General features: G+C 42.5%; 1 protein-coding gene across 3 annotated transcripts in view; it reads left to right on the top strand.

Annotated features, from left to right (window-relative positions):
- Nucleotides 1–16,072, top strand: part of nrg2a (neuregulin 2a) — a 72,536-nt gene that overhangs the window by 51,578 nt on the left and 4,886 nt on the right. For 2 of the 3 annotated variants that reach the window (XM_086130463.1, XM_086130465.1), the window contains exons 4-6: nucleotides 6,623–6,743; nucleotides 10,953–11,029; nucleotides 14,443–14,466. In XM_086130463.1, coding sequence (XP_085986589.1) covers nucleotides 6,623–6,743; nucleotides 10,953–11,029; nucleotides 14,443–14,466 — 222 coding nt within the window. Of the gene's footprint in view, nucleotides 1–6,622; nucleotides 6,744–10,952; nucleotides 11,030–11,439; nucleotides 11,499–14,442; nucleotides 14,467–16,072 lie in introns of all 3 variants that reach the window. The other variant, XM_086130464.1, reaches the window with a different exon arrangement.

Here is a 16,072-nt window from a genome sequence, read left to right as displayed (position 1 = left end):
TACTTCATTTTATTGGGAGTTTTGTCAGCGTCGCATGGCCCCAAGGTTTTTGAAAGACTTTGATGCGGATTTTAGGATTGCGGTTCTCGGATTTGTGTCTTTCCCGAGCCGTATCTGTCTGCTCACCTGTCTGGCGTACATGCCTCCTCCCACTCGTGTTTGTGGCACATGATTTGTACTTTTGATGCTGATAGCGTTGCTTTTTTGTTGGTGGGTGTAAGCATCAAATCTTAACGGAGTCCAGATGTAAGGGAGGCGGTTTTGGCTCGTTCTTAACGCAGACTTATACTCTGTCTTTCGTTTTGGAGATTGTGCCCCGTTCAGCGGCAGTGCAACGGTGAAAGGTCCTGATCCAAGCTGCAGTAAATTATAAACATTTTTCATCAAATTGACCAGACGTGTGTAATTCGGCACCGTAGAAAAGGCCAATGGAAAATACTTTTACTACAAAATCAGCCTTTTTCGGTCCGGCCTGCAAGGTGGAGCACGGGGGTACGGACTCGGTGTGAGTGCAGTCGTGCTTGCTGCGTATATGCACATTGCGCCTCCAGAGGGGGGGAAAAAAACTTTGCAATGGGGACCCCTCGTTTCATTTTTACGGTTTTCCTAGAATCCTTTGGAGAGCATGGAAAGACAGGCATGTTTATGAAGGTTTCCAGATGGTCCCGCTTGCACCCCCCAGCTTTTCTTTTCAGTTCTTTGGCCATGAAGGATTAATCAAAGTCAGTGGTAAGGGCTGATGGCTAAACACCGTGGCTCTTTAGAACCCAGAGGAGACCCCGCTGCAGCTCCGACTCGGATTCGGCCCCTGGGCTACAACGCCCGCTGAAAGTTGAAACCTGAGCTTCAAAACCAATCAAACTTGGTGAAATCATAAGTGCAGATAAACAAGATCTGCCCACTTACTCTGTTTGAGCAAGGCACCTGATCACCTCTTTTTTTAATTTCACTTTTTTTTTATAGAGGATGGATCGAGCCAGAGGATGCCTAAGAAAGAAGCCCGTCTTACAATTATCCATTTTTGGCTTCGCCGGTGCCGTTTTCCCTCTCGGGGATTTAAAAGAGAGAACATAAAAGTGGCATCTCGGGAAAGAGATTGACAACTCAAAACAGCCACACACAAGATGACTGTTAGAACAAAGCGCTTCATTTCAAAATATGACACCGCTATTTTTGTTCACACTGTAGCCCGCTGTTGTGCTTTCCATAATTATCCCTTTCGAACAGGAAAGCGAACGGCGCTGCGGTTGACAGCCCCAACTGGAAAAACTCCAAAGTGACAGCGTCTTTGCTTGCTCTGGGAGATAAATAGTTGACAATTAAGATCCGCGTCCATTTGGTTGTTGGCCTTTTGCAGGCTCTGCAACTCCACGACAAGTACAATGTACTATTTCTCGGACACGTGCAAAAAAAACCAAAAAAAAACGGAGCCAAACAGCTGCTGGACACGGGCGTGCATGTATTCTGCAGGAACAACTGTATGCGGTTCACCGAAGCTTCATTGTAGATCTCGTCGCACAATGATACCTCGATGAGAAATGCAATTACACATTTCGAACAAATACGGAATCAAAGGTATCGAGATAAGCCGGCAGTTCCTTTCTGCACCAACAAATGTCAAAAACAGTCACAGGTTAACGATCAAAGGAAGTAAACATGATATTGGCCTTCAAAATGACACTCCACCTATGTGAACTATGTTGGGATTATTTGACTTGCCTTCTGTTGCTTATCAAAAGTCATGGAAGGGTTTGTGTACAATTATGTTTTTGAAAGTTGAGCTCTGTGTTGTGTTGCTGTGGCAAAAAAAAATCACTGCGAATTATGTTTTCAAATTCCCCCAAAACGAAGCAAATGTTGACGATGATAATTACGTTTCTCAGGTTCTTTGTATACAACGACACGAAATGAAGAAGTCAGCCGGGATACGCTCGAGAAGATAAGCGGTCAAGAAAATGGATGAATGACGATCATATCTAAATGCTGAAGCAGCAAAGCTCGTGACACACAATGTCAGCCAATGCAAAGTCTGGTTTCCGTTTTCCATCGCTCAAATCTTGACTTGGCATGAGTTTGCGCAACAGATGGGTGGAAAAATGTTTCATGTCATCATTCCCCTAAAGTGATGTCGTTGGAAGAGCAATCAGAAGACACAAAAGATGTCAAACAATAGGGATCAAAATTTGAGCTTTGATTTGTGCAACGGGACTCGAAACATTTGGCGATGCTGCGCCAAACGATGTTTTCGATTAAGTTTGTTCGTTTTGGCAGATGTGCTGTTTTTAGCGTGATTCTGATTATTATTATTTTTAAGCCTTTATTTGTGACACTGTTGGCGTGACTGCTCATTTTATTTATCACTTGCATATAGAATGAAATACAAGAAACAATTTTAGGGGTTGAAGTTGGAAGTCTAATACTGCTTAATTATTGTTTGTTGTGCCACTAAGCGTCTTGAAAAGATTACGCTACCCTTTCACTTTTTTATTTTTTTTAATTCTGTCCCCAAGGACATGCATTGTCATCTAATGAAATTAGATGCTTGGATGTCACATCCATAACAGGACATTGAAGGTCATCTAAAGCTTCATAACGTAGACAGATCAGAAAAATATTGCAATAGTGCATTTGTGGCAAAATTGAGCTGCCGTGTGGATCTGGAGTCTTAGCTGATATTTCCTTAAACGGTGGTTGCCTCACAGTCAAGCTGTTTTGGGTTCAAATCTTGGCCCCGTGCCCTGGTGGGTTTCTTTTCCTGCACCTCCAGCTTCCATGACGCATTTGATTCAATCAAGCCACTAAATTGTCCGCGATGAGAATGCTTCTTTGTACTGTACGCGTACGAGCAGTCCAGGGTGCAACCATGATCTCGCCCAAAGTCAGTCTGAGTCAACCCCAACTCACATGCGGCCCAAATGAAGATGAGCCATACAGAAAATGGATGGATGGCGTAACTGTATTGTTCATTGCAATGACAAAATAATTTTGGTCAAACAATGAGGTTGATTCACAGATTTGTAAGGGAGCGAGAGCATGAGTCAAGATCAAATCCTATTTACCAACAATGAAGGTGTAGGACCACATCAGTAGCCTGCGTGTCTTTTCTAATACTAGCTTACCAATGATGGGACATTGTGATTCCCTAAGAATTTCCTCCATTTTTAATTCGTCAAGCGGCTACGCGAAATAAAATCATCTGGTTCCAGATAACATTTTTCCAGTCGACTGTACATCTACTGGAATCTACTAAGTAGACAAGAAGGCTGCTACAGATGATTTTTATTTTGTGCCATTACTTGACAAAATAAAATTGAGTATGGCATATTGATATTTACGTGTCCCCTAACTTTTTGAATGATTGTTGCTAATTATTGGGAGATCTCATTAACATGATTAGTGTCTTCATGAAGATGAATATCAGAATTTATGAACAGTGAAATACCGTTATCCTGTGAATAACACGCAGCCGTATATAATACGCCATATAGTCTCATAAACTCAAGCAAGACAAGTTCACCCTCGCCACCCTCATCCGCCCCTCCCTCCAAAAACAATAAAAAAGCAAATCTGTCGCTCTGAGCTTTTTGCAAGACTGTACAAAAGTTGTATACGCCTCTATTGATGTACATGCCAACATGTCATCATCCGCATATAGCAAGTAGTCATTTTTTCAGAGCGAGCGGAATGCGATTAATTTGCCCTTATAGCAGTGTGCCCGCGGTAAGCGTTTGAGGGGCGGCCACTTGAGTGATGTGTTCTTTCATCACAAATATTACCGATAATTCTTACTGTGTCATCACTTGGCATATTTGGGAAAGAGACAGTCAGTTCAGGGCACCTCAATGACTGCTGCTCAGTGTGACGGATTTGCCTGGCAAATGATGTTTTGTTTTTGTTTTTTAGAATGTCTTTTTTATGTGAGGTTGTGTAACACCCAAATTACCCCCAGGGAGGATCAGTGAGGTCATCTGTTTATGAAGAAAAATTACCGAAAGTTGTCACGTGTGGTGCTTTGCACTTTGCGATAGTTTTGTTCACTGACAAAGCAAATACAGTTTGGATACGATATCACGGCGCTGTATCATTTTTTTTTTAAAATTGTAAGTAGAAAAGGTCCCCAACAGTAAAACGAATAGTTTATTTTTTTCCGTCACATGCTAATGCTAATTTCGCTTAGTCATTCAATTGCGTTTCACGTTATATATTAGCATTAAGCTAGCAGACTTACAACCAACTTACTTGGTTTGTTGATTGAACATTTTGGTGTTATAATATGCGATAGAATATGCGATATAATGTGCAATAAGTTTGATTCGAACAATTTTGCCCAGACTTGGGGCTAACTTCACTTCTAGTGGCAGCTTGTTCTATTTGTGTGTGGCATAACAGCTAAATGTTGCTTCACCATGTTGGCTTTGAACTCTGGGCCCCGCTAATTGATCCGTCTTTTTAATAAATTGCTAAAATGAGTTAAGATGAGTTTCGAGTGTGTCGCTGGGCTAAAATATAGAGAAAAATGTTCTCTCTATATCCCAGATTTTTGCCAATTTGAAAACAGTAAAAATGAACAATTTTGTTTGAATGATAAATGGGGGTAGGGTGGGGGGTCACTTGGGAGATACAGTGAAGTATGCTGCGTTTGACATAAGGCCAAATAAACTTTGACAGAAGAACATGACCTGGGGTGCAAACACTAGCCTTGATCCTTTCTGTGTGAAGTTTACATGTTCTCTGTCTCCCTATGTGGGTTTTACTCCGGGTCATAGTAATTTTTCACCCGCGCCCCCCACCTCCCCACATGTTTCGCCAGGTGGATTGGTAATTATGTTTCCATCCAGAATGTTTCTCCCCCACTCTCCCAGATAGAGGCAGTCTAGGGAACGTCACGTTATGCGTTTTTGCGACCTTTATTGGTTGCATCTTTTTTGCAGTTTTCTCTTAGTAGTGTCAGGTTGCTTTTACAATGTTTTCATGTTCCTGACTGATCTTTTTATGGGTGTTTTTTTTTTTTTTTTTACAAGCCAGTGCTCCAGTCAGAGGTGAGGTGTGAGCGACGACGACGTGTTTGCGTTTCTGTCTGAATTAAAATGCTTGTTGTGGTTAGCATTCTTTGTTGATTAGCTGGGATAAATCACGCTTCTACTTGTGTCTTTTTGTGCAAAATCCACCGCATATTTGGAAGACGGCTGATGCGTCTTTCCGCATGTAACAAATGTGATCTTGTGACATCTCGTCCCGATGGCGGAGAGCGCACATCGCGGGTCCAACTGAATCCGCTCCAAACGCGCTTTCCAGCTGTTGGATTTGATTTATTGTACTTGCACAGGACCCGCGGTCGGAAATTCTCCGCGTCCCACCAGCAAACCGACACAAACCGCTCAGGTGCTCACAGCACCTGAGAGCAGGTCAACAGCCGCCGTCACGTGTCATAATACCGCACGCCGCGCGCCTCTCTCATGCCTGATCCTGCCGCCCTTCGCCGCTTCCTCCTCTTCCTCTCAGCACTCCCTTTCTGCCTTCAAACGACGCAGCTTTCGTCCTGATTAGCAGCCTTCACCTAGAACATATTCTGTCTATTCAGCCAGGGGGGATTAAGTGCAGATACATGACATTTCAGGCCATTCCAAGCGTCTGAGTCAGTGCATAAACAACTCCTACGCAATGTCAGGGAAATATTTATCTTTGCTCGTACAACTTCTCGAGATAGCGTCAACAGTGCTGAGAGACACAATTACACTCGTGGATGGGTTATCGAGAATAAGAGCTCTCGTGGAAAGTATCCTGTGTGGAAAGAAAAGTGTACCCCACTCAACTGATGAGATACAATTGACGCCCGTCGCCCAACCGTGGATAGCAACCTCCTGCACATCTGCCTTGTAGGCGTGTTTCGGGCAGTCTTCAGCAAGACATTCAGGAAAATGCGGGAGCATCGTTCGGCGTTGCACTTACATCGAGGAGCTATGTCAACTTTTGTGCCGCATATTCCAACCACGACACACATAGCGTAACCCAACATGTATTCAAACTCTGCACTGTCCCATTTAGCGTAAACTCAAAAAATGTACTGTATTTGTCTGGATTTGTGATTGATGGAAATTTTGTGCAAAAAATAAATTATATACAGGAAATTATACAAAGGATAGCCTACTTCTTTCTTTTAACTGTCAAAAGTTGTAATGATTATCAAAGTGTTTTACTGGGGGCACCAGAAGCACGCGAAAGAATCACAGAGTGCAGTTCAGTTGTATTTAACTTTTATGTTTAATGCATTTGAATTTGGCAATAGGCAAAAGATTTATTTATTTAAATTGACTCGTTTAATTCATTTGAATAAATAAATCTTGAAGGACAAACTATGACCAAATTATTTTAATTATTTCATTTTGAGGCTGATGCATATTTTGATATTCAGCGGGACAGAATTCCGACAACTGATTCATTGGCTGATTATTTTAAAAAATACATATAGTGAATAAAATAAATTCCGTTTTTGGTGCCAATTTAGATCAATAAAGATCACGAAATACAGGCAGTTTTAGAATACTTATTCTTGACCTTTTTTTGGTTAAATTTGTTACACTGAATGACAATAATTTCATTTGTTTTCCTCTCTTGTCCCCAGTAACCACCACGCTATCTCCAGGCTCAGGCCACACCAGAAGATGCAATGACACAGAGAAGGCCTTCTGTGTGAATGGCGGCGACTGTTACTTCATACATGGTATAAACCGGCTTTCTTGCAAGTAAGTTATCTATTGTTCGTCTTTGTTTTTTTCGTTGTGTCTACCAGTTGAAACGCAGACCCCTTTTCGTGACAGCATTTCGAATGTTCTTCATCGCAGCAAGAATCTGCCTTTTCCTGCTGTTTGTGTTGCGGTTTTGTTTTGTTGAGAGCACTTGATTCCTGTTGTTCTTTCTTTCAGCAGCAGCCCGTCAGAGGAAAACGCCGCCTAACTGCCCGCCTGTTGTGTATCGCGGCGCTCGTAATGGAGCGCGGCGTCGGCGTGCTCATCCTTTTAAGTCCCGCTCAGTGTACAACAGGAGGGCTGCGCGTTAAAAGCCCCTCTCAAAATGTCATGAGTCACCGTTTCGACTAGGGAGCAAATATTTATGCCTATTCGGGGCCCCCAATGAGGTAAATAGAGTCATTGCTTACATTGAAGGTCCTCGACGAAGGAGATCGTGACACTGCTGCGCAATGGTGCTTGCCGGAAAGGAGTCGGCCTGTTGACATTCTCATAAAAAAAACAACTTGTTTTTTATTTAACATTGAGCGTCACAACTGAGAGTCATTACTCAGAACTACAGCGGAACCTTTGAGGTGGAACGCATCCCGCGGTTGGGATTTGTCAACTCATTTACATGAGGAAATAATGAAAAGAAACATCACTCATTCCAGGGTGAAGTTGCCACTCAACATAAAAAGTTTCAAAGTAACATTTAGATAGATTAATATGACAGAGGAAAGGTGGTCAAAAGTGATTCATGATGTCATTTTCAAACGTTAGCCACCGTAAATATAAAACCAATTAAAAAAAAAAAAACTCAACTGTTAAGTTTTGGTTGATGCTGGAGTTTTACTGTTTTGAACGTGAGTATGTGTGCTTCACAGTACGTCCAGCGTATCCTGTTGATTGGCAGCTCATTCTTTTGGAATTAGTTTTGAAAACAAACAAAAATTGGCGATTCAACGCAGTTGTCTATAATGTCTCTCTGTCTGTACGTCTGATGGCCTGATATCTTGGTAGGTGCAAATATGTCATATTTCATGACATGGCAGTTCACGTTTTGCAAAAAAGGACACAAAAAAATGCCAAAGAAAATGCTTGACACCCCTTTTCGTGCGTCCTGAGAAACTTTTGACTAAAACTGTGCAAAAACACTGCTTTTCATTATCCAACTCTACTGTACAATTTCACTTAATCTATCCGAAAATTAGAAATATGTTGTTGTTCCTCTATCGAGAAACGCAACTTTAAAGATTCCATTCTGACCTGCTCCCTCTCGCCCCCCCCCCCCTTTTTTTTTTTTTTTTTTTTTTAGCCCATTCAATATCCAATCCAACCACTGTGGTCATTCGCTCCAGCTAATAAAATCCATTCTTGTACTTGCAACACAAACTACGCACTCCCTCCTGTCATGGCTGTTAAATATCGGGTTGCACGCTCCGTTGGAGCATATGTCACTCGATCGCGACGACTTAGGCCAGTGCGATGCCGGAGCGGCAAAAATTGGCGCAGCTTCAGCGCTCAGTTGGCCCCCGCAAAGGAAGACTGCTCGACGAGCAATGCGGATATGGCCGCAACAGCCGTTCAATACGCTATGTACAAATTGGAGGCAGCAATAACTCAATTGCTGTGGCTAATTCACTCACGGCCCCGGGGCATGGCTCCAGAAGAGCTGGATAATGCAGTGAAGGCCCGTGGGGGATTTATCCCCCCCCCCCCCCCCCCCACCATCACAACCATCTCATTCAATACAGGCCAGGCATCAGTGGGTATTACTCAGCGGCTAAACAAGTGGTGCAGACAGCTCAGCCTGCGTTGATGCCCGACTCATTCACTCTTGCGAGCAAACTTTTTTTCAAAGGGGGAGCAAAGGTTAAGACATGATGCACGAGCAACCATTGTAGAAGTCGTTTTCACCTTACGAATGGAGTGCAAGTCGGAGTTGAGCCTGGTTTGGCATCACGATCAATGGCGGACGCTCACTGGATGCTTCGTTGAGGAACTCCAACACTGTGTGTTATATGATCAAATACCGTATTGGCCCGAATATAAGACGATGTTTTTTGCATTGGGATAAGACTGAAAAAGTGGGGGTCGTCTTATATTTGGGGTCTAGACATTATACCCATTCACGACGCTAGATGGCGCCAAATACCATTGAAGCGAATGCTGAATTTGACTCCCCAGGCCAAAGCCAACCCCTGTCACGAAGAATAAAAATAAAAATAGCGGTAGCACAAAGAAGAAAAATAAAAAATAGCGATAAGAATGAAAAGAGAAGAAAATAATTGAAGAGATAACAGAAAATGGAGAAACGTAGCGACAATCTGGAGAAAAGTGGGTCGAAGATCGGCCAGGTTAACCGGCAGCTGAGGAGAAGTTATGACGTAATTTACATTTCAAAAACCAGAAGCCATTCATTTACGAATGTGATTGCACTTTAGTTTACATATTTAAATGTTCCGATATTAAGATTTGAATGAGGCAAAATAACATGCTTTTTCTCTCAAATATATTGTTATAATCATTTGTTTAAGTTTGCCTTTTTTGCTCAACACACAATAAATCTCCCCGTAAGATTTATAGGTGCTTTTGTGTAAGCCGTTACAACCAAACGTGTGATCATAGACAACGCAGCTGCAATATTTATTAGATTCTCCAGTTCCAGTTCGGCCATTTTTACGCCAACTTCCCGTCATCTCATCAGTCAGGGTGAATAATTAAATGTTGAACATTATGTTTCTCCCGGGAGGCGTTGTGTGAAACCAGTAAATCGCTCGCCAGTGACCTTTAGTTGGACCGCCGGTCTCGTCGTGAATCCAAGCGGAATGTCGGTGCTCCTAAAAGAGCAACCGCTCATCCTAACGGGACTTTAATGAGGAAAGATGGCTCGGGCCGAACAGACTCGGTGGTGATGATGAAACGTGGAGTTTTTTTTGACGTACATCCGAATGTCCAAAAAAAAAAAAAAAAGGCACTTAACATGCATGCAAATAGCGTTCAACGCTTTTGAATTTCCTTTGGGAACGTTTCCATGTTTCAATATTTTGCCTGAGCTTGAAACACGGCCGCTTGTAAAATTGATCACAGAACTCAACCTTTAAGCCTTGAGCAGATACCAAGAGAGTAATCGGCATTAGCCCCCCATTACATTTTTCTGCACAGGCTTCCAATTGATGTATTGATGAGCACCAAAGTGCTGCAATGAGCTCTCTCTTCTCCCTTTGCCCTTTAGGCCCAAAAGAGACTGGGCTTATATCTTTAAGAGCGATTTAGGACAAGTCTCCATCACCTGTTGTATCATAATTTGATGGAATATTATTGACCTTTTACATCCGCCAAGATGGTTCTTCTAGTTTCTTATTAGCGTGCAACTTCCCGTTGAGGCTTTTATTTATATCTTAACGAGAGTCTTCCACTGATGTAGACGTTTGTTTGTTTGCCTTTTTTTTTTATTTCCACACATTGGGGAGTATATATAAAAAATAAAAAAAATTCAAGCCCATGTTTTCAATTTCGAATGACATTTTGCGAGTTTGTTGTCAAGGTAAGGTGATCTAGTAGGAATTTGGCAGCCAACCTGGAAAATCCAGCCTTGAAATCTCTGTCAAATTGCATCACATCAGTTTGAATATGTTGTGTTTATGTGCTGCAGCGAAAAAGGAGTTCAAGTTTCATCCAGATCCATATTTCCGTTTGGATCGGAGGGAACCAAATGTTAATACCACATTTGCTCACTCACTGAGTTCACGGATTACAAATGTTTCAACTTTGGCAGTTGGTCTGTTTAATGTCTTTTTTTTTTTTTTGAAGAAGAAGAATGGGATTCATGCTCTGGCCGCACAATTTCGCACAGACTGTGGGTCACTTCTGCCATTTGTTTATTTTAATCATGGGTTGAATCATTTAAAAGCGCTTCCTAGTCATGCATCTTATATTTCATAATTAACTTGACTTAATTCATTCTAAAGATCATTTCCATTTTAATGCTAAATAATGTTGTTACGTTTGCCTGGCGAGACGCAATTACATAACATCATATGACAGGACAGACTGTCAATAAAGTCAACATTTCATTCCGAACCATGACAACAATTACATGCAAAACCGATGCAATGGTTGCACATCTCGTCGTCGCGAATTGATGTGATTTTTTTTTCCCCCCCGCTCCAAGTTCACCTCGCTGTGTTTTCCTGCCCGTAACACTTGTGTGCTCCTTCCCAGATGTCCCGATGGATACTTTGGCCCGCGATGCTCAAAGACCGAACCTCTGCGGTTGCACATGCCCAATCCTTTCAAAAGTATGTTCACTTGATACGAGCAGCTGAGAACAGAGACACAGTTGTCACTGGATTACCTCTGTGGACTCCCGCCGAAACACCCTCCCCCCCTTCCCTCCCTGCTACTGCTGCGCGCACCCACCACCAACGCCCGGTTCTCTTCTTCTGTCTCCTCTTCTTCCCCCCCCCCCCACCCCCTCTCAGGTCAACGCGCACTGGGCCGCGCACACTGGTGTCACCCATGGGAACGCTCTGGCTCTGCCGTCGATTCGTTGAGCTGTTGTTCTAATTTTCTGTCTCTCTCTCTTTCTCTCTGTCCACTCCCTCCCCCCACCCCTACCCCCCCCCCTCCACACCCTCATTCTTGCACACTCTCTGGCTCATCCACCACCCTTCCTCCTCCTCTTCCTCCCTCTCTTTGTGGCTTTCAGGTGTCCGAATGACTTTAACGGTGATCGGTGTCAAACCTACGTTATGGCACGTTTCTACCGTATGTCAACTTCCTCTTCTGTCAGACTCAACTCGAGTCGCACGTGCATGCGTCGACCAGATAGTTTCCGAATATAACGCAGTTTTGTGTCGTCTGTCCGGACCCGTCGATAAGCGGGCCTTGTGCGTTGTGTGTTACGCATGTCATGTCCTGCTTTGTGTTGCGTGTCCATTTCAGAAGAACTGCCCCATACTGTTGTTTTTTTAGTTTTTGCAATGTGGAGGCCGAGGCTTTTGTGAATCGTCGGCAACTAAAACAACACGCTTTTGGTCCAGCTGCTCACAATGCTTGCTTCTGTGTGAAATGGACAGTCTAAAATGCTTTATGTTAAAAAAACAGTTTAGACCGTCTCCATGTGAAGTGGCAATCACGTGCATGTTTATCGCCGTTCCCACCAAGCATTACAGTTCAATTTAGTTTGGTTCGGTTAGCATCTTTTTCTTTTTGTGTTCCCATTATTATGTACACAACTCACCCGTGCACCATTTGTCAGACCTACTACAACATTTTGATGACTTCCCAAAAAAAAAAGTCACAGACTCACTTCGAAGAGCAGCAATGAATTGGAAAGCCACCGCGTCATATCAGAATCAGAATCAGAATCGCCTTTATTGTCATTGTATAGCATACAGCGAAATTTGGGTGCCACTCCTTAGTGCATTTCGGAAAAAAAAAAATAAAATGGAATAAAATAAATACAAAACTCAACTCTCTCTTTCCAAGGACTCTTACGATGACTTTCATGGTCAAAATACAAACTCAATTTCTTGTTATTTCTGCACCTTACTGAACTGTACCGCTTGGTTGGAAATGTCTTTGTGTTTGTTTGTTTGTTTTTAACATTAGAACTGATCCAGATGTGGAAAGTCAGGTCAAACATACAATGTCGTTTCAATTAGCTTTCCTTTTTGTAAAAAAAGAAAAAACATTTTCGTTTATTTCAACACTGGCATGCGCTCGAGAACATTTTACAAGCTGCATTTGATGACTTCACACACGCACAGATGTTGGACTGTCACACCAGAGACAATAACTGCTCCCTTAGATGTCCTCACACGCCGTATTACCGTTTCCAAGGCCAGTTTTCAACTCTGCATCACTGCGCGCAGCAATAGAAGCTAATATATACATCAAATGGGGGGGGGGGGGGGGGATTATAACATCAGGCGACGATGTTTATCATCTTCTTTGTCGCTTTTGCTGCATTCCAGAAAACTGGGAAGTCTGAAATTTCAGATCTGAGCGTTGCCATGTCGGTTAAAGTCAAGAGTTCCAAGGAGCGACCTCACTGATTGTATAACAATGTTGGCAACATTTTCCAACCGGTCCAAGGTGTACCCGCCTATGAGTCAAAGTATCCTCGGATCGGCTCCAGTTCATCCGAGACCCGAATGCGGACGAGCGCTATCGTAAATAGAGGTTGTCTTTTTTGGACATGTCCACTTTTTGGGACTGTTAGTGTATTTTGAGTCAGGTTTCTGTTTTCTGCAAGTTGGCTGTGATGAGGCATTCAAATGTCCAAAATGTACTTTGGAACTGACATCTCAGTTTGTTGCTGCCTTCAGAGTTGCTCTAAGCTGACCATTTGTTTGGCATACGTGTGTATCGTTTTCCTTGGCTCAAAGTCTTCGTTCGTTCTCACCCGATGCTAAATGTAACGCACTGTGCTTGACGTGCTCATTTTTTAAAAAATTTTATTTATTTTTTTGGCAGAAGAAAACGCGGTGTGTGGGAGAATGCAGCGCTCTGCGTTCGATTTAACTTTGCTGCAGCTGTGCGACGGTATCAAGGACAGAATTTATCTCTGGTTCTTATCCAGCTGCATGAACGCATTCCAGGCTTGAGCAACTTTTTTTTTTTTCTGCATTCGAGAGAGCCCTTTTTGGAAATGCAATATAACGAAGCGTTAGCTGCCAATATCATCTTGACAGGAAAACTGTTGGTTTTCCTTTTTGCATTCAAGGCAAATTTGCCATTGAGAGGACAAAACCCATCCACATTTACGCAACGCCAGCTCACAAACAAAAGCCGCCATTTAATCAATATATTGAAAAGATGACTATTAACCTGTGGCTCAAACCTGCTGAGCCGCACTAGAAATCCAGCTCTTGGAATGTCACATTCAAACATGATGGATGTTAGCGACTCGCCTTCCAAGTGAACTTTAAGACACTGTTGATATTTCACCAAATAAATCACGTTTTCTCCCGGCGAGTACACAGCCAACAGGCACACACAGGCACATGCGCGCACGCACATCCATTCCGCGCTTAAAGACCTGCTTCCTGCAGGGCCACCACCCATCCCCGGGAGATACTCTTAGCCCATATCGCAGGAGGATGGCTTCTGCTCCTTTTGGCTTAACAAGAGCCTGTTGTCCTAAGAACAGCTGGGACTTGCTTGGACGCAAAGTTCAGGCTAGCGAGCTGCCAGAGATATGAACGCTGCCTTCGACATAACAGTAATTATTCCTATTCAGCGATGATTGTTTCAATTATGGTACGATACGCTTGTTTCAACCTGCCCCTTCATGGGACGGGTGTGTTTGGAAACACACACACACAAAAAAAACCCTGTTGCGCTTTTTTACTATGCTGAAAAATAGCAGCGCGGGCGAGTAATCTGTGATCTGTTATTAGGCTGTGGAAAATGACAGTCGACAATTACGGCTTAACATAAACTATTAGATTGTAAATTGAAGAGGAGGATAAAAGACTATAATGATCAGATCTTTGTGTTTGCGTGTTGCATGCTGTCTTTGCAATGCCCCTTCGTTAAATGTTGCTAACAATGCCTGACAGTGACGACGTCAAATCAGGGATCACGTTATTGTGTCTGTTTGCCCCACTATATGTTCGGAGGTTACTCTTTCATAATCTGCTCTTTTGTTTCTCTTTTTGTTGTTGTTGTTTTTCTTCCAACTCTCAACTTTCTGCCATGGCAGATCATCTTGGGATTGAATTTATGGGTATGGAACAATCCATTTTGATTCTCAGTCCTGTATAGATACTAAAAAAACAAAAAACAAACAAAAAAATCATTTTGACATGCATCCGTTCCATCTGTGGTGTGAACTGTGAATCATGCCGTCCCCCTCAATTAACCAATAAATCCCCCCTCCCCACCCCCTTGACGAAACATACCCTCACTCGTTAAGAGTGCGGAAAACCCTGCAAGTGATTCTCCCATCAAACCCGATTAACATGGATGTCATCGCCCGCACCTCTCGTACATGTGCGTCGAGTCGGCCGTCTGACTCACATCAGCGCCGAGTCCTCCTTTTGTTTTCCTCATTCCATCTTTAACAAGCATGATATATCATGTTTGTAGCTGCCAGACGCCTTTCAACTCTCGCCTGCGTTCTCTTTGCGTATGCCTTCCTTTTCTCTTACTTCTAGAGATTTTAGTATCTGCGCCTTGCCTCACTCTGTCATAAGTCGAACTGAAATTCGCCGATCAAGTATAAGAAGTCTGCGCTGTTTGATTTAGCTTTCAAGGAACGGTTGATATGAGCATGCAGTACTATATTTAGAGCCTACAGTCATGATTTGCTTCTGTTTGCTGCTATTTCCGTCCTCCTTTTGACAGCTCTCATTTTCATCTAGCTTTTCCAGAAAAGTACTTCAGTGGTTTGAGGGTGAAATGAACACTAGCAAAGTGAATTTCCAAACCATGAGACTGTCCTCTCGTGGGAATTGAGCGGGAAATGGGACATAAGAGTCGAGCATTTTATTCCATTCAAACTCATGTGCACAAAATGCTTTTGTGGCGCACTGTGACCCAAAAAAAAAAAGATTTTTTTTAAATCAAAGCACTTAATTGTCATGACATCAAGTTGGGTGAATTTAGATTGAGAAGACATATTGCCTTTTTTAAGAAAGAAAAATGTGGCCCTTATCGACAGCAGGTTGTCCCAAAATAGTGCGGCGTTGGTTTAAGTGTAATCGAATGTAATAATCAAATGTCATTTAGGATCAGTGAATGTGCAGGTCATTATTTTGAGTGAGTAAGAGAGTCACAGAGAGGACTCAAAGTGCTTCATTTTCCGGTAACTAAATTACAGTCATACCTCCGTGTACTCCAAATTCCTCCCCCTTTACATATAAAAATAGATGACGGAATACATATTTTGTGAAGTATGTTTTTCGAATTATTATCTGACACAAAGAATTAGCGTTTGCAAACATTCTTCTGAGTGCGGAGTCAACAAACTCATTCACTGCCAGCCAATGGTCAAGCGATGGCTCTTTCGACTTCTATAGCCGTCAATGGCAATGAACGAGTTTTAACTGAACTTCATTAATCCTGTAAGAAAAGAAGTTAGACACGCTATCATTTACAATGTCTTAATCTGTGTATACAATACAATATAATTCATTTTAAATGATATTCACAACAGCTGCAGCGGTTACAGTTTTACATAATTCTGTTGCGTAAAAGCTAAAGCAATGTTTTTAATTATCCATGAAAACAACCCAGTTTGCTACAAGAACAACCAGTGTTATCTATATTATGTCATAAACATAAATTGACCCAATGACGTCAATTGGCTTGAAAACATCTATAGGAATTGC

This window comes from Hippocampus guttulatus, chromosome 15, assembly GCF_054856545.1.
Source record: "Hippocampus guttulatus isolate MCC_2025c chromosome 15, RoL_Hgut_1.0, whole genome shotgun sequence".
Lineage (NCBI taxonomy): Eukaryota > Metazoa > Chordata > Actinopteri > Syngnathiformes > Syngnathidae > Hippocampus > Hippocampus guttulatus.
The sequence above is the reverse complement of the archived record's forward strand: the minus strand, read 5'-3'. Positions and strand labels throughout refer to the sequence as shown.